The sequence below is a fragment of the Thamnophis sirtalis genome, unplaced genomic scaffold (genome assembly GCF_051295495.1).
Source record: "Thamnophis sirtalis isolate CommonGarterSnake01/CBP01778 unplaced genomic scaffold, rThaSir2_p1.2 scaffold_5, whole genome shotgun sequence".
Taxonomy (NCBI): Eukaryota; Metazoa; Chordata; class Lepidosauria; order Squamata; family Natricidae; genus Thamnophis; species Thamnophis sirtalis.
Window position 1 is genome coordinate 126,178,541 of NW_028261385.1, and position 12,821 is coordinate 126,191,361.

The following is a 12,821-nucleotide window of genomic DNA, read 5'->3' on the forward strand; positions in this document are numbered from 1 at the left end:
AATTCTACCAATTACTGATCAAAACTATCATAATAGATTACAATAGTTGTACTTTATGAAATAGATTATTTTTCATGTAATGACAAATTCTGTTGAAGGTTTAAAACATAAATATAATTTAATCACTTTGCCCTAAGTTTGCTTTGAAAGCCTAACATTTTCAGAAATCAAATAAGATGTTTGAGGATTTTATGGATTTAAATAGAATTGGATTTTATGCAGGGAGAGACAATAAGTCAATTTTACTCCCTATCAGAAGGCCCATCTTGATAAGAAACCATCAAGATGATAAAGATCAGCTGGCAACCTTAAACAGGTTCTCACCTTCTGATTCGGAGGTCTCCTTGTTGGCGCAGGGAAGAGATCCACTTCTTGAATTGCTTCCAAACTGTAAAATACACTTATAGTCAGGAAATAGATTCAGCCCCACTTTTTGTCTCGCACTCTTAAGGATAATTATGAAGATATTCGCAATTTTATATTTCAAGTGTTTGTTTTATGTATTTTATTGTCTTTAGCTGTCTTCAAATCCCTATAGATCAAATGGTAGAATGTAAATAATTTAAAATATCCATGTGTAAGGTGACCAGATTTTCAGATTGGTAAAGAGGGACACCTTTGACCGGGGGGGGGGGGGGGGGTTGATTAAAAATTTTATACGGAGCAACAAAAAATTTTATATAACGCAAAAATAGTATTGTAATATTTTTTTTTATTTCAACATAACTACAATTTACAAATATAAATTGTAACTGTTGCCAAACATCAAAATTTTGATCACGTGACCATGACGATGCTACAACGGTCGCTAAGTGTGAAAATGGTCGCTGTGTGAAAAATGGTCATCAGTCACTTTTTTCACTGCCATTGTAACTTTGGTCACTAAACCCACCTTTCTTGCCACAGTTCTTAAGTGAATAACTGCAGTTGATAAGTTAGTAACATAAGTAAATCTGGTTTCCCCATTTGACTTTTTCAAAAGGTCACAAAAAGCAATTACATGAACCCAGAACACTGAAACCATCATAAATACGAATGTGTTGCCAAACATCAAAATTTTGATCGCGTGACCATGAGGATGCTGCAACGGTCACTAAGTGTGAAAATGGTCACTAAGTGTGAAAAATGGCAATCAGTCACTTTTTTCAATGCCATTGTAACTTTGGTCACTATACCACCTTTCTTGCCACAGTTCTTAAGTGAATAACTGCAGCTGGTATTTTGTATTTTGGATAGAATCTTTTTTTAAATAGTCTAAGACAATTTAAAAAAAGAATCCACACAGAATAAATTGAAGTAAAACATTTCAAACTATTCCACACAGAATAAATTTAAGTAAAACTATTTTTAAAAATTCTATGCACAATATATTTCAAAGTATTGTGCATAGAATTTTTAAAAATGGTTTCACTTCAATTTATTTTGGATAGAATCTTTTTTTAAATAGTCTAAGACAATTTTAAAAAAGAATCCACACAGAATAAAACTATTTTAAAAAATCCTATGCACAATAAATAAAATATTATTATAAAATACATTAAAAAAATAAAAGAAAAAACCCAGCTCACTTACCAGCAGCCTTGCATTCCAAGTCAATCCAGAATGATGTAGATGTTAATACAAAGAACTGAGCAAATTAAAATGGTGAAATTAGTCAGGGAAGTATTTTTCAAAGAAACTTTGCCACCATTTTTCCCACACGAGCCAACCTCCAACCTCCGTGCCCCTCCCCTCCGGAAAATCCAAGAAGGAACACTCGCAACTTCTCTAGCCAAGTATTTCCTGGAGCTCTATGGTACTGGGTCATTTTTTCTTATAAAATGAGGTAAAAGGGCGGGGGAGGTCCGTTTTGTTGCTTTAATGTTTTAATATCTTCAATGAAAGTACTGAGACAGAAAGAGGGTTTAGACAGGGTGTCTTTTGTCTTGCCCCGGTTAGGATTTCTTAAGCAAATCCACTGGGCTTTCAACATGAAGCCAGAAAATCAGGACTTTTTAAAAACGCCCTGGGACATGAGACAAATTGTTATAAATCGTGACTGTCCCACCAAAATCGGGACGTCTGGTCACCTTACCCATGTGGGACATGTGTTTGCATTTTCCCAAGATACTTCAAAAGGCAGTGGAAAAATTGATTCTGAAAGGTTTATTGTCATCATTTCAAGACAATAGACAATGTACAGCTAGAAAATAAAATCATCATCATCATCATCATCATCATCATCATCACCATCACCATCATCATCATCTTTATCCCTTCCATGTATTTGTTTTCCAGGCAACGCATTTGCCAGAGTTAAAATTGGAGATTATTACTTCTATGGCTTTGGAACAACAAAAGATTATGTTTCAGCAGTAACTTATTATACTCTTGCGGCAAATCAACACAGTGCTGAAGCTATGTTCAATCTGGCATACATGCATGAGCATGGTTTAGGGGTTCCTCAGGTAAAGTAATCTACCCCTGAGGCTGTTTCAAACACCAATGTTAATATTTATTATAAATATTCTAGTTAAATGCAAAACAAAACTATTTCTAATGCAATGTCATGAGCTTTAATCAGTTGAAAACCAACTAGCTATTTTTGTAAGTTAAAATGTTATCGATTACTTGTTGACTATAGAAAATATAAAGCATTAAGAAATAAGGGTACCATGACATGTGCTAGTTTAGTTATAGAATACAAATTAGTAGATTGTAGAGTGAAAATTAGTTTTATTTTGTCATGGAGAAATGAAAATTCAGAAAAATCCTTCTCCCACTAATGTATTGAACTCTGATCTTCATCATTTTCAGCCAGTGACATTTGGCCATTTTATCTGGGAATTATGGAAACTGTAGACCAATGTGTGCAGTATTTTAGAAGACTGCTAATTGAGAAAAGGCTTAAGACCAGCCTAAAACATTTTGCAGCCTATTCCACAAGTGAATAAGCCTCATATCCAGACTTGGACAAGTTATTTTAGCCCATTCCTGGCACTACAGTGGAGTGACTGGCAATTTAAGGCTTTTTCATGATGCCTAAAATGTGTTGCCCGAGTATAGTGTTTCATTCTGTGTAGCAACATTTTTTCTCCTCCCAGACAGGAATCTCTATTTTGTGTCCTGAGATTGTTATAGCAATGGAAAAGCCATCACACAAATGAGAACCTCAGTTGTAGGGCATTGCCTCTTGATTTATTTAAACCAGTGGTTCCCAACCTTTTCTTGGCCATTCCCCACCTAAGCATCTCTAAAATTCTGATACACCTGCCCCCCCTTGACATATAATTCTTAGTTTATTCAAAAAGTAAACTCTACTCACACAGAGGAAGCCTAAAAGGCCATTAACATGGTTTAAACAAGGTTTAAATTGCCCCCATTAAAAATCAGTTTGCCCCCCCCCCCCTGTGGGGCCTGGGCCCCATGTTGGGAACCACTGATCTAAACCATGTCTAGAAAATAATGATAGAATCCAAGTAAGTAATGATTCATAACTAGAACCGTCTGCTGTCTGATGTTTTTTAACATGAAACATCTTAAGGTCTTTGGTTCATATCCAATACTGTCTCTTCAGGACACTCAAACAAAATGAGCTTTAAAAGCTCTACAATTATGTTCTTTCTAGAAAATACATGCATATGTCTATATAGAAGTACACCTGACTAAGATTAGTTGCAGTTTCCAGTTGCTGTATTTTACCAAAGCTATTTGCTATTTTTAGACATTATTTTTGTTTAATGTTTAGGATATACATTTAGCTAGAAGATGGTATGACTTGGCAGCTGAAACCACTCCAGATGCTGTCATGCCAGTGTTCCTAGCATATATAAAACTCGAGACTATGCATGTGCTTACGTATCTGCCACTTCTCAATGTAAGTCTGGTTTATATAAACTCTAATAATGTTAGCTGTATGACTGTCGGATCAAAACTCCAGAGAAATACTGGATTTAGCTGTGTGTGTGTTTGTATATGTGTTTGTGTGTGTGTGTGTGTGTATGTATGTATAGCAATAGCAATAGCAGTTAGACTTATATACCGCTTCATAGGGCTTTCAGCCCTCTCTAAGCGGTTTACAGAGTCAGCATATTGCCCCCAACAACAATCCGGGTCCTCATTTTACCTACCTCGGAAGGATGGAAGGCTGAGTCAACCTTGAGCCGGTGAGATTAGAACCGCTGAACTGCAGATAACAGTCAGCTGAAGTGGCCTGCAGTACTGCACACTAACCACTGTGCCACCTCGGCTCTATATGCTGGTCTGTTGTATTCGGGTATTTTCCCGTGTAAGATTGAGATTGTCTTGGCAACGTTTCGGCGAGGTCTCACTCACCATCTTCAGGCTGGTGTTTTCGGCAGCTCCGACCATGCTTTAAGCCGAAAACACCAGCCTGAAGATGGCAAGTGACAGCAAAAGCTCAAGAAAACTGCATTCCAAACAGTGGTGGGTTCCGGATCCTGTTGCAACCTGTACGGTGCAACAGGGCCTGGCATCCACCACATGAACATGCGCAGTGCGCGCATGTGTACTTGAATATGTACAATATTCAATATTCAGGAAATATGCACAATAGTTTTTAATATAAATATGGCCTCTTGATAGTGTATTGGATTAGTCACCATATAAAGTTGATAGACTGTTAGACATTATTGTTTAATATTAAACCAATGTGTCAGATTGTTGTCAAAACATCGAGCAATGATGCCTTTACTGTTTCCATTAGATGCCCAATAAAAGAAAGGCAAGGAAGGAAGTTGACATTTATACTAAATTAAGCTGAAGGGGATCATATGAAGGATCAAGCAAGGCTTTAACAATTCATTAGCACCTTTAATTAATAAATGAATTTGGGGTGCTAAAGGAAAACAAAGAAATTGAGATTGCTCCTGACATAAGCAATAGCTTCAAGAAAGATGGGTGGGTTGTAAAAGCACAGAGGATGGTGTCAATGTCACTGGCAAATCACACAGTATATAAAAATGATTACAGGAGAAGAGAATATTATCAAATGCATATTGCAAAAATTGACTTTAACACATTTCCTATTTGTGTTGCATGCGTAAATTTGTTTTTATGGTTTGTAGACCATGATTTACCTAGTGCATTCATAAGCATGGTTTAACAATTTGTGACTTTGTATTATGCTAAGCCAGGATTGGAAAGATATTTGTAGAGACACTGGAGTGGTTCATATATCAATCTATTATGTATATTGATCTTTCCCTCCTGGAAATTGGTGGGTGGGAAGGAGTTGCAGAAGAGGTTTTTTTTTTTTCTTACAACCCAAGATTTGAAAGAAACAGTCACTAACTGTGGGTGATGATGCATACAAAGTAAAAGGATGATGCACTTCAAAAGAGCTTGAACATAGTTGAAATGTAAATGCCTAGGGGATGGGCAGAGTCAGCATGAAAAATTACAGTTATTCCATTATTATGGTATATACATAATCATGGAGGTTGGAAGAGAGGCAGGCATTTGAAAGAGAAAACAAGGAAAAATTGTACAAAGAAGAAGCTGCAGCTGTCTAATAAAAATATGAAATTGCAGCCAGGGTTTTAGTGAAAGGAACAAAAGATGAGTATATCTTGAAAAGAAAAAGAAAAAGAAAGAAAGATATTGCAACAAAATAGTTTTGGGAGGAAAATTAAGAATAAATTCCAGAACCTCTAAATCTGTGCAACCAAGGGCATTATGGTGGTATTAAAACACTTCTAGAAAGATATTGCACTGCAAACCTAGCATGATTTACACAAAAGGAAGACTTATTGAGGCCAATGGGAATATATATTCTCAGCAAAAGATTGCATTTAACCAGTGGACCAGTCAGAAATACACTGCTCAAAAAATAAATAAAGGGAACACTTAAACAACACAATGTAACTCCAGGGCAATCACACTTCTGTGAAATCAAACTGTCCACTTAGGTAGCAACATTGATTGACAATCAATTTCACATGCTGTTATGCACATGGAATAGACAACAGGTGGAAAGCATAGGAAGTTAGCAAGACATCCCCAATAAAGGAGTGGTTCTGCAGGTGGTGACCACAGACCACTTCTCAGTTCCTATGCTTTCTGGCTGATAGTTTGGCCACTTTTGAATGCTAGCGGTGCTTTCACTCTAGTGGTAGCATGAGACGGAGTCTAAAACCCACACAAGTGGCTCAGGTAGGGCAGCTCATCCTGGATGGCACATCAATGCGAACTGTGGCAAGAAGGTTTGCTGTGTCTGTCAGCGTAGTGTCCAGAGCATGGAAGTGCTACCAGGAGACAGGCCATTACATCAGGAGACGTGGAGGAGGCCCTAGGAGGGCAACAACACAGCATCAGGACCGCTACCTCCACCTTTGTGCAAGGAGGGACAGGAGGAGCACTGCCAGAGCCCTGCAAAATGTCCTCCAACGGGCCACAAATGTGCATGTGGCTGCTCAAATGGTCAGAAACAGACTCCATGAGGGTGGTATGAGGGCCCGACATCCACAGGTGGGGGTTGTGCTTAAAGTCCAACACCGTGCAGGACGTTTGGCATTTGCCAGAGAACACCAAGATTGGCAAATTCGCCACTGGGCCCCTGTGCTCTTTACAGATGAAAGCAGGTTCACACTGAGCACATGTGACAGACATGACAGGGTCTGGAGATGCCATGGAGAATGTTCTGCTGCCTGCAACATCCTCCAGCATGACTGTTTTGGCAGTGGGTCAGTAATGGTATGGGGTGGCATTTCTTTAGGGGGCCGCAGAGCCCTCCATATGCTTGCCGGAGGTAGCCTGACTGCCATTAAGTACCGAGATGAGATCCTCAGACTCCTTGTGAGACCATATGCTGGTGCGGTTGGCCCTGGGTTCCCCCTAATGCACGACAATGCTAGACCTCATGTGGCTGGAATGTGTCAGTAGTTCCTGCAAGACGAAGGCATTGATGCTATGGACTGGCCCACCCATTCCCCAGACCTGAATCCAATTGAGCACATCTGGGACATCATGTCTTGCTCCATCCACCAACGCCATTGCACCACAGACTGTCCAGGAGTTGGGGGATGCTTTAGTCCAGGTGTGGGAGGAGATCCCTCAGGAGACCATCCGCCACCTCATCAGGAGCATGCTCAGGCATTGTCATACAGGCGCATGGAGGCCACACACACTACTGAACCACATTTTGCTGTGTTTTAAGGGCATTACATCAAAGTTGGATCAGCCTGTAGTGTTTTTTTCCACTTTAATTTTAAGTGTAACTCCAAATCCAGACCTCCATGGGTTGCTAAATTTGATTTCCATTGATAATTTTTGTGTGATTTTGTTGTCAGCACATTCAACTATGTAATGAACAAAGTATTTAATAAGAATATTTCATTCAGATCTAGGATGTCTTATTTTTGGGTTCCCTTTATTTTTTTGAGCAGTGTATATCTTGATGGGTTTCCACAGCACCAGTAAAGTTCTTGTAGTAGCCAAAGGGGGGGAAAAAGTAAGACTTAAGTACAAAAGATATCCATAAGAAGCATTTTTTGTACATATATATGTTTTTTCTTTCCTTCTCTTCAACAGATTACTGCAGTCTGGAAAATGACAGGATTTGATGGTTTGCTAAGAATACATTGGGATCTGCTTATGATTATATTCCTGTTTGCATTAGTGATATTGTTAAGAGCCAATCAGCAAAACTGAATAGTATTTGTTCATATTTTTGATTATCTAAACTGATTTTAAATTCTAATTTTCTAAAGCCTTTCTTTAATAAGAAATTAAAACATAATAAAATACTCCCATTCACCCTGGGGGTCTATCTTGTTGACATTCTTCCTTTAAGCAGCTCCCTTTGTACTCCATCTTTGCATCACCCTGACATTCACTCTGATATCTTGAAATGGCTCATGAGGAGATAAACATGTTTATGCTCTTAACAAGGAAAACAAAACTTTGATACGGGAGCTAAGCATTCCCACTCCAATGTAATTTCTGCAGCCAGAAACACTGGAGTCCATTCCCACTAGACGCCCTGTCATCTACACCTGGCTGACACGCAGAAGGCCCAAAGAGCTTTGTTTATTTAATGTGCGTGAGTGCATGGAGATATTTCCAGAAAGAGACCATCTGCAGTTGGTTTCCCATGTGATTTCATTCCTGATTCTTTCATTCCAGCATGTTAATGCAACTTGTTTTAACCTTGGCTTCCTGAACCAATCACAGGAGTTGAGTTTGTGTTGCATTCTGCCCTAAATCATAGTCTTCAACCTAGAATAGCTTGGCATGCTAAGCCAAAACCAGATAAATCACAGTGGTTTGATAAACCTGTGAGTCCACTCAGTGTAAATGTCACATATTAATGGGACTGATGAAGAGGTGGGTTGTTCCCTGTTCAGCCCGGATTGACCGAACCGGTGGTAGCGGCGGCAGGAGGCTATGCCAACCCCCCCGGACGCTTCTGTGCATGTGCAGAAGCTTCTGCACATGCCCAGAAGTGTTGCACCCAAACCGGTAGTAAACAAATTGGCAACGCACCCCTCGACTGATGTTTCATTGATTAAAAATATTAAAAGGCAAGCATTAGCCTTTTATATAAAAGAAGCGGAGATAATAGTGGCTACATAAAGGAACAGACTTTAGTCTTCTTTGAAAATATAAGTTTGAGATTTGATGATTCCAGGCGTTATCCTGGAAAGGGTCATGTGGACACACACTTGAATCATGTAATGAAATTTCAAAAACCAGAGAAAATTTCAGAGATTACCTCTTGAGGAACTCCTTGACATATTCAATGACTTGTACAAGTATTATGAAGATTTTTTTCTAATTGAATAATTTATAAAGGTTATAATTCTGCTTTTTTAACATTTTAACTCATATTGTTCTGATTATTTAATGCAACTATATATGTTCAGTACATACGTATTTGCAGACTGGAACTAATCTTGATTTTGTCCAACTACAGTAATACATATATGAAAACACTCAATGCCCCTAAAGCAATAGCCTTTACATGATTTCTGCACTATAGTTGAAGGCGTAGGACAATATGTTAATTCTCTTTGCCACAACTTATTTGTAGCATACATATTGTTGTAAATTAATTATAAATAGGTTCAATTGATGTTAAGATATCATTTTCAACCTTGGTGCCATGAAGGTTCACACATTGCATATGAGAAGTTATGAACCATAGTTTGTTGAACATATCACAGTAGCCTGGTTTGTATATAATACAAAGCTATAAGTGAGCTCATGTATCACGCTAAGCCCAAACGTGTAAGCTCTGTCGTTAATTGTTTTAGTGTTATGTAAACTAGGTCACAGACATTTGGGCCAGTCTGTTTAATTAAAGGACAGAAGAAGAATCCACAACTGAGCTCAGCTGTACAAAAGGTGAATGAAAGGATATTATAGTTTAACCAATCAAGCTAAGCAACCATGTCCTGCTAAGAATAATTCTTGCATTTAATTTCATTGTGCTAATATAAGACAGCAGTCGGAGTCTTCCACAGATAATTATTATATTGTTATATTTCTTTCTAGTTCAATTAGTTCATAATCCTTAGCTCTTTGATGAATATCAGGTCAACAGACTAAAATTAAGGACAAAAGAATGTAACCATAAAAACTGCACAGTAATAGGATGGGGTAATAGGAGTACTGAAATCTAGTTTTGAAAATGTGAAAAAGATCAAATATTTGGGACATTTAAATGCTCAAATGGATTTTGTTTCAACTATTTGAATCTTTAGACACTTACTCTAAAAGTTTCTTCATTATCTCCATGTTCTAAGCTCAGTAGCATTAAGTGGCATTCTGCATCATTAAGTTAAATACAATTGTTAGGCTTTATAGAATACACTAAGCCCATGATAGCAAACCTATGGCACGTGTGCCACAGGTGGCATGCAGAACCATTTCTGAGGACACACAAGGCGTTGCCGTGTCAGCTTGTGTGCATGTGTGCGCTGGCCAGCTGATTTTCGGCCTTGATTTTTGGCTGTTTTTCACCCTCCAGAGGCTTCAGGGAAACCTCCTGAAGGAGAAAAACTGCCCAATGTGCAAACTGGAAGTTCAGGAATGAACTTCCGGGTTGCCCGTTGGGCCGTTTTTCTCCTCCGGAGGCTTCAGGTGGCTTTCCTAAAACCTGCGGAGGGCAAAAAACGGCCCAACACGCCTCCCAGAAGTCCGGAGGCTTCAATGAGGCCTGTGTGCATGCAGTGTGTTTGTGCACACATGTGGAAGGGGAGCATTGCATTATGGGTGTGGGCACGCACATGCACGACCACCCCCATGCTCCTGCTTTTGGCGCACCTCAACAAAAAGGTTAGCCATCACTGCACTAAGCCATACAGCAAAACTAAAAACTACAAGGACTGGATTCACACAATATACTAAATTTCAAATAAGCCAAACTAATTTTGAGTACAGATGTACAAAACTTTTTGAATTTGAAAAAAAGTGTTCCATCTGTATTCTTGGCTTGATAGTCTTGATAAACCAGAACGCTTCCAATAAGTTTAGAACAAGGAATTTGAAGCTTGCATTGTTTAAATCATTTATATACCTATAATATTTGTGAAGTAACCATCCTCTGCTACCAAATGTGATGTTCCCGTGGGTCGTCCATGAGGCCAATGTTGAGAAAAGACAGGACACGAACTTTCTCGAGATGGAGCGACCCAGATTGGGGGTCTGAGAGCCCCTTTTATTGAGATAGGACAAAGGCAGGAGGAGCAATAGCATGTGCTTAAAAACAGCCTGTAAAAGTACAATTTCTAATCTACTGCTTCAGGAAAGTTCTTTCTATATATGGTCAAATCCTGGACGTCAATGGTAGGGCACATCTCAGAATGTTATGTTATTCACTATCAGGATGTTATGGCTTTCTAGGAGTTTGTTTTCTCCTGTGTGATTCAGCGTGACTCTGCAGGCCCTAGTATGGACTAGGCCATGGAGGACACACACCTACACAAGGAGTTATATTACAACAAATATTAATTCAGCATTATTGTGAAAGTAGGGAAACTCTAAACAAGCAGTAATAGACACTCAAGACAAGTGTATGCAGTTGCATGCAGACATCTTGATGTGTGATTGGTTCATTCAGAGTTCAGCAATACTGCAACTTATAGATTTTGAACAGGTGAAGAACTGCTTCACTGAGTTCTTTCCAGCAATTTCTGAGTATTTAGCTTTTCTGTACCTCAGTTTCCTCATATCATTATGTGATTTCATTTCCTCCACATTGGAAGAAAAATTATGGATACACCTGGAAGGATGAACAAGCCTGGTCGATCACAACTTGCCATGCACACCAAAAGTGAAATATACCTCCTTTTTAAGGCAAATTAGACAACCCGTGACCCATTGGATCATTGTTTTAGATATATTTTCTTCCCAAATTCCTCAATTATTTCAGCAATGACAGAATTTCCAATGTACTGCTTTCACTGGAAATTTTTTTATAGTTATACCTTCACTTGAAAATAGGCCCTTGTTGAATTGCATAGCATAACCTTAAGAGGTTGACCACAGGGAATGTTTTATAATATTCTATAGTACTGTATTATGTCACACAAATGTTTTGTGGTGATTTTTACATCATAAAATGTTTTATAAAATTTGCCAAATTTAAATTCCATGGCTGTTATATGTTTTGAATTTTACGTTAAACCATTTGAGGTACCTTGGTTCAAAAATTGTTGCTCGACAATGCACTGTTTCACCCAGTTAAAGGTTACAGACACAAGAGTTTTGGTAGCATATAGATCAGTTGATTAGATCTTCCAAATTATCGCTCGCCAGCTTGGCTGGATTCTCACAACATAATAGGCTAAAATGTGACTGGCTTATGTGTAGATCACAGTGACGTGCAGTCAGGGGAGGCAGGGCCTCACCACTGTCGTCATGAAAAGAAAAAAAAATTAAAAGGAAAAAGGCTGAAGTAGTTGCTGCCAGAGTCACAATGGATGACTGCTTAGTGCTTAACTGTTTAAAAAAGCCTCTAAAACAGTGCCCTCTGCAGGAGGAGGCAAAAGAACCACGTGCCTCATTTAGTCTACCTTTATGATCACTTGAGCAGAGTTAAGCAAGGGTTAAAAGGTGAAAAATTCCTTATGTAGATGAGCACGTGGTTCTCTCGCCTCCTCCTGTAGAAGGCACTTTTTTTTAGAGGCTTTTTAAAACAGTTAAGCAGAGGCAGCCATTGGAGGCTCTGGCAGCAGCTAATCCAGCCTTACTTCAGCAACTCTTGCCTTTTTCTTTTTACCTTTTTTACATTTTCATCATGGCAGACAAGAGGAGAGTTGAAATCCTCTGTGAAACAGCTGGAAAAGGTATGTGGGTCGGAGGGAGGAATTCAAAATTATTGTAATTTGTAAGTAATTTTATTATTATAAGTAATTTATGTGTGTGTGTGTGTGTTTTACTGGGACTTTTTTATGTGGGGCACAAAGGGGAGGTGGGAAGAGAAGAAAATTGCGAATTTATGACCAATTAACTCGAGTAAAGCTTGCATCATCTCCTCTAAATGGTTGCAAAAAATCTTTTCTCCTGCCTTGCAAAGGTGGCATTTGGGGGGGCAGCTCTCCCCAAATGCTGCCGCCGGGCCCAATTGCTGGCTTCCAGTTTGTTCCGCAACCTGTGGCTGGGAGGTGAGGCCAAGGCGGCCTCCTCCTGCTCTCCCTTCGGTCTCGCTTCGCCCAAGGCCCCGCTTCCTCCGCCGGCTCCTCTGCCCACACCCAGGCCTTTGTGGGCCAGCCCTGCTTCCTGACCCCAGCACAGCTCAGAAGTTTAGAGAGGGAGGCGCAGCTCAGAGGTTGGGAGAAAGGAACGGTGGTTCCACGGCTTTAAAGTGGTGGCAGGGC

At 39.3% G+C, this 12,821-nt stretch overlaps 1 protein-coding gene across 1 annotated transcript in view; it reads left to right on the forward strand.

Moving 5' to 3' along the window:
• SEL1L2 (SEL1L2 adaptor subunit of SYVN1 ubiquitin ligase) overlaps positions 1-7,762 on the forward strand; it is a 46,334-nt gene extending 38,572 nt beyond the window's left edge. Inside the window, exons 18-20 of the mRNA XM_087716845.1 lie at positions 2,278-2,447; positions 3,728-3,856; positions 7,531-7,762. Of these exons, the coding sequence (XP_087572971.1) occupies positions 2,278-2,447; positions 3,728-3,856; positions 7,531-7,650 (419 nt within the window). The 3' untranslated portion in view covers positions 7,651-7,762. The remainder of the gene's footprint in view (positions 1-2,277; positions 2,448-3,727; positions 3,857-7,530) is intronic.
• Positions 7,763-12,821: the final 5,059 nt, after the last annotated feature.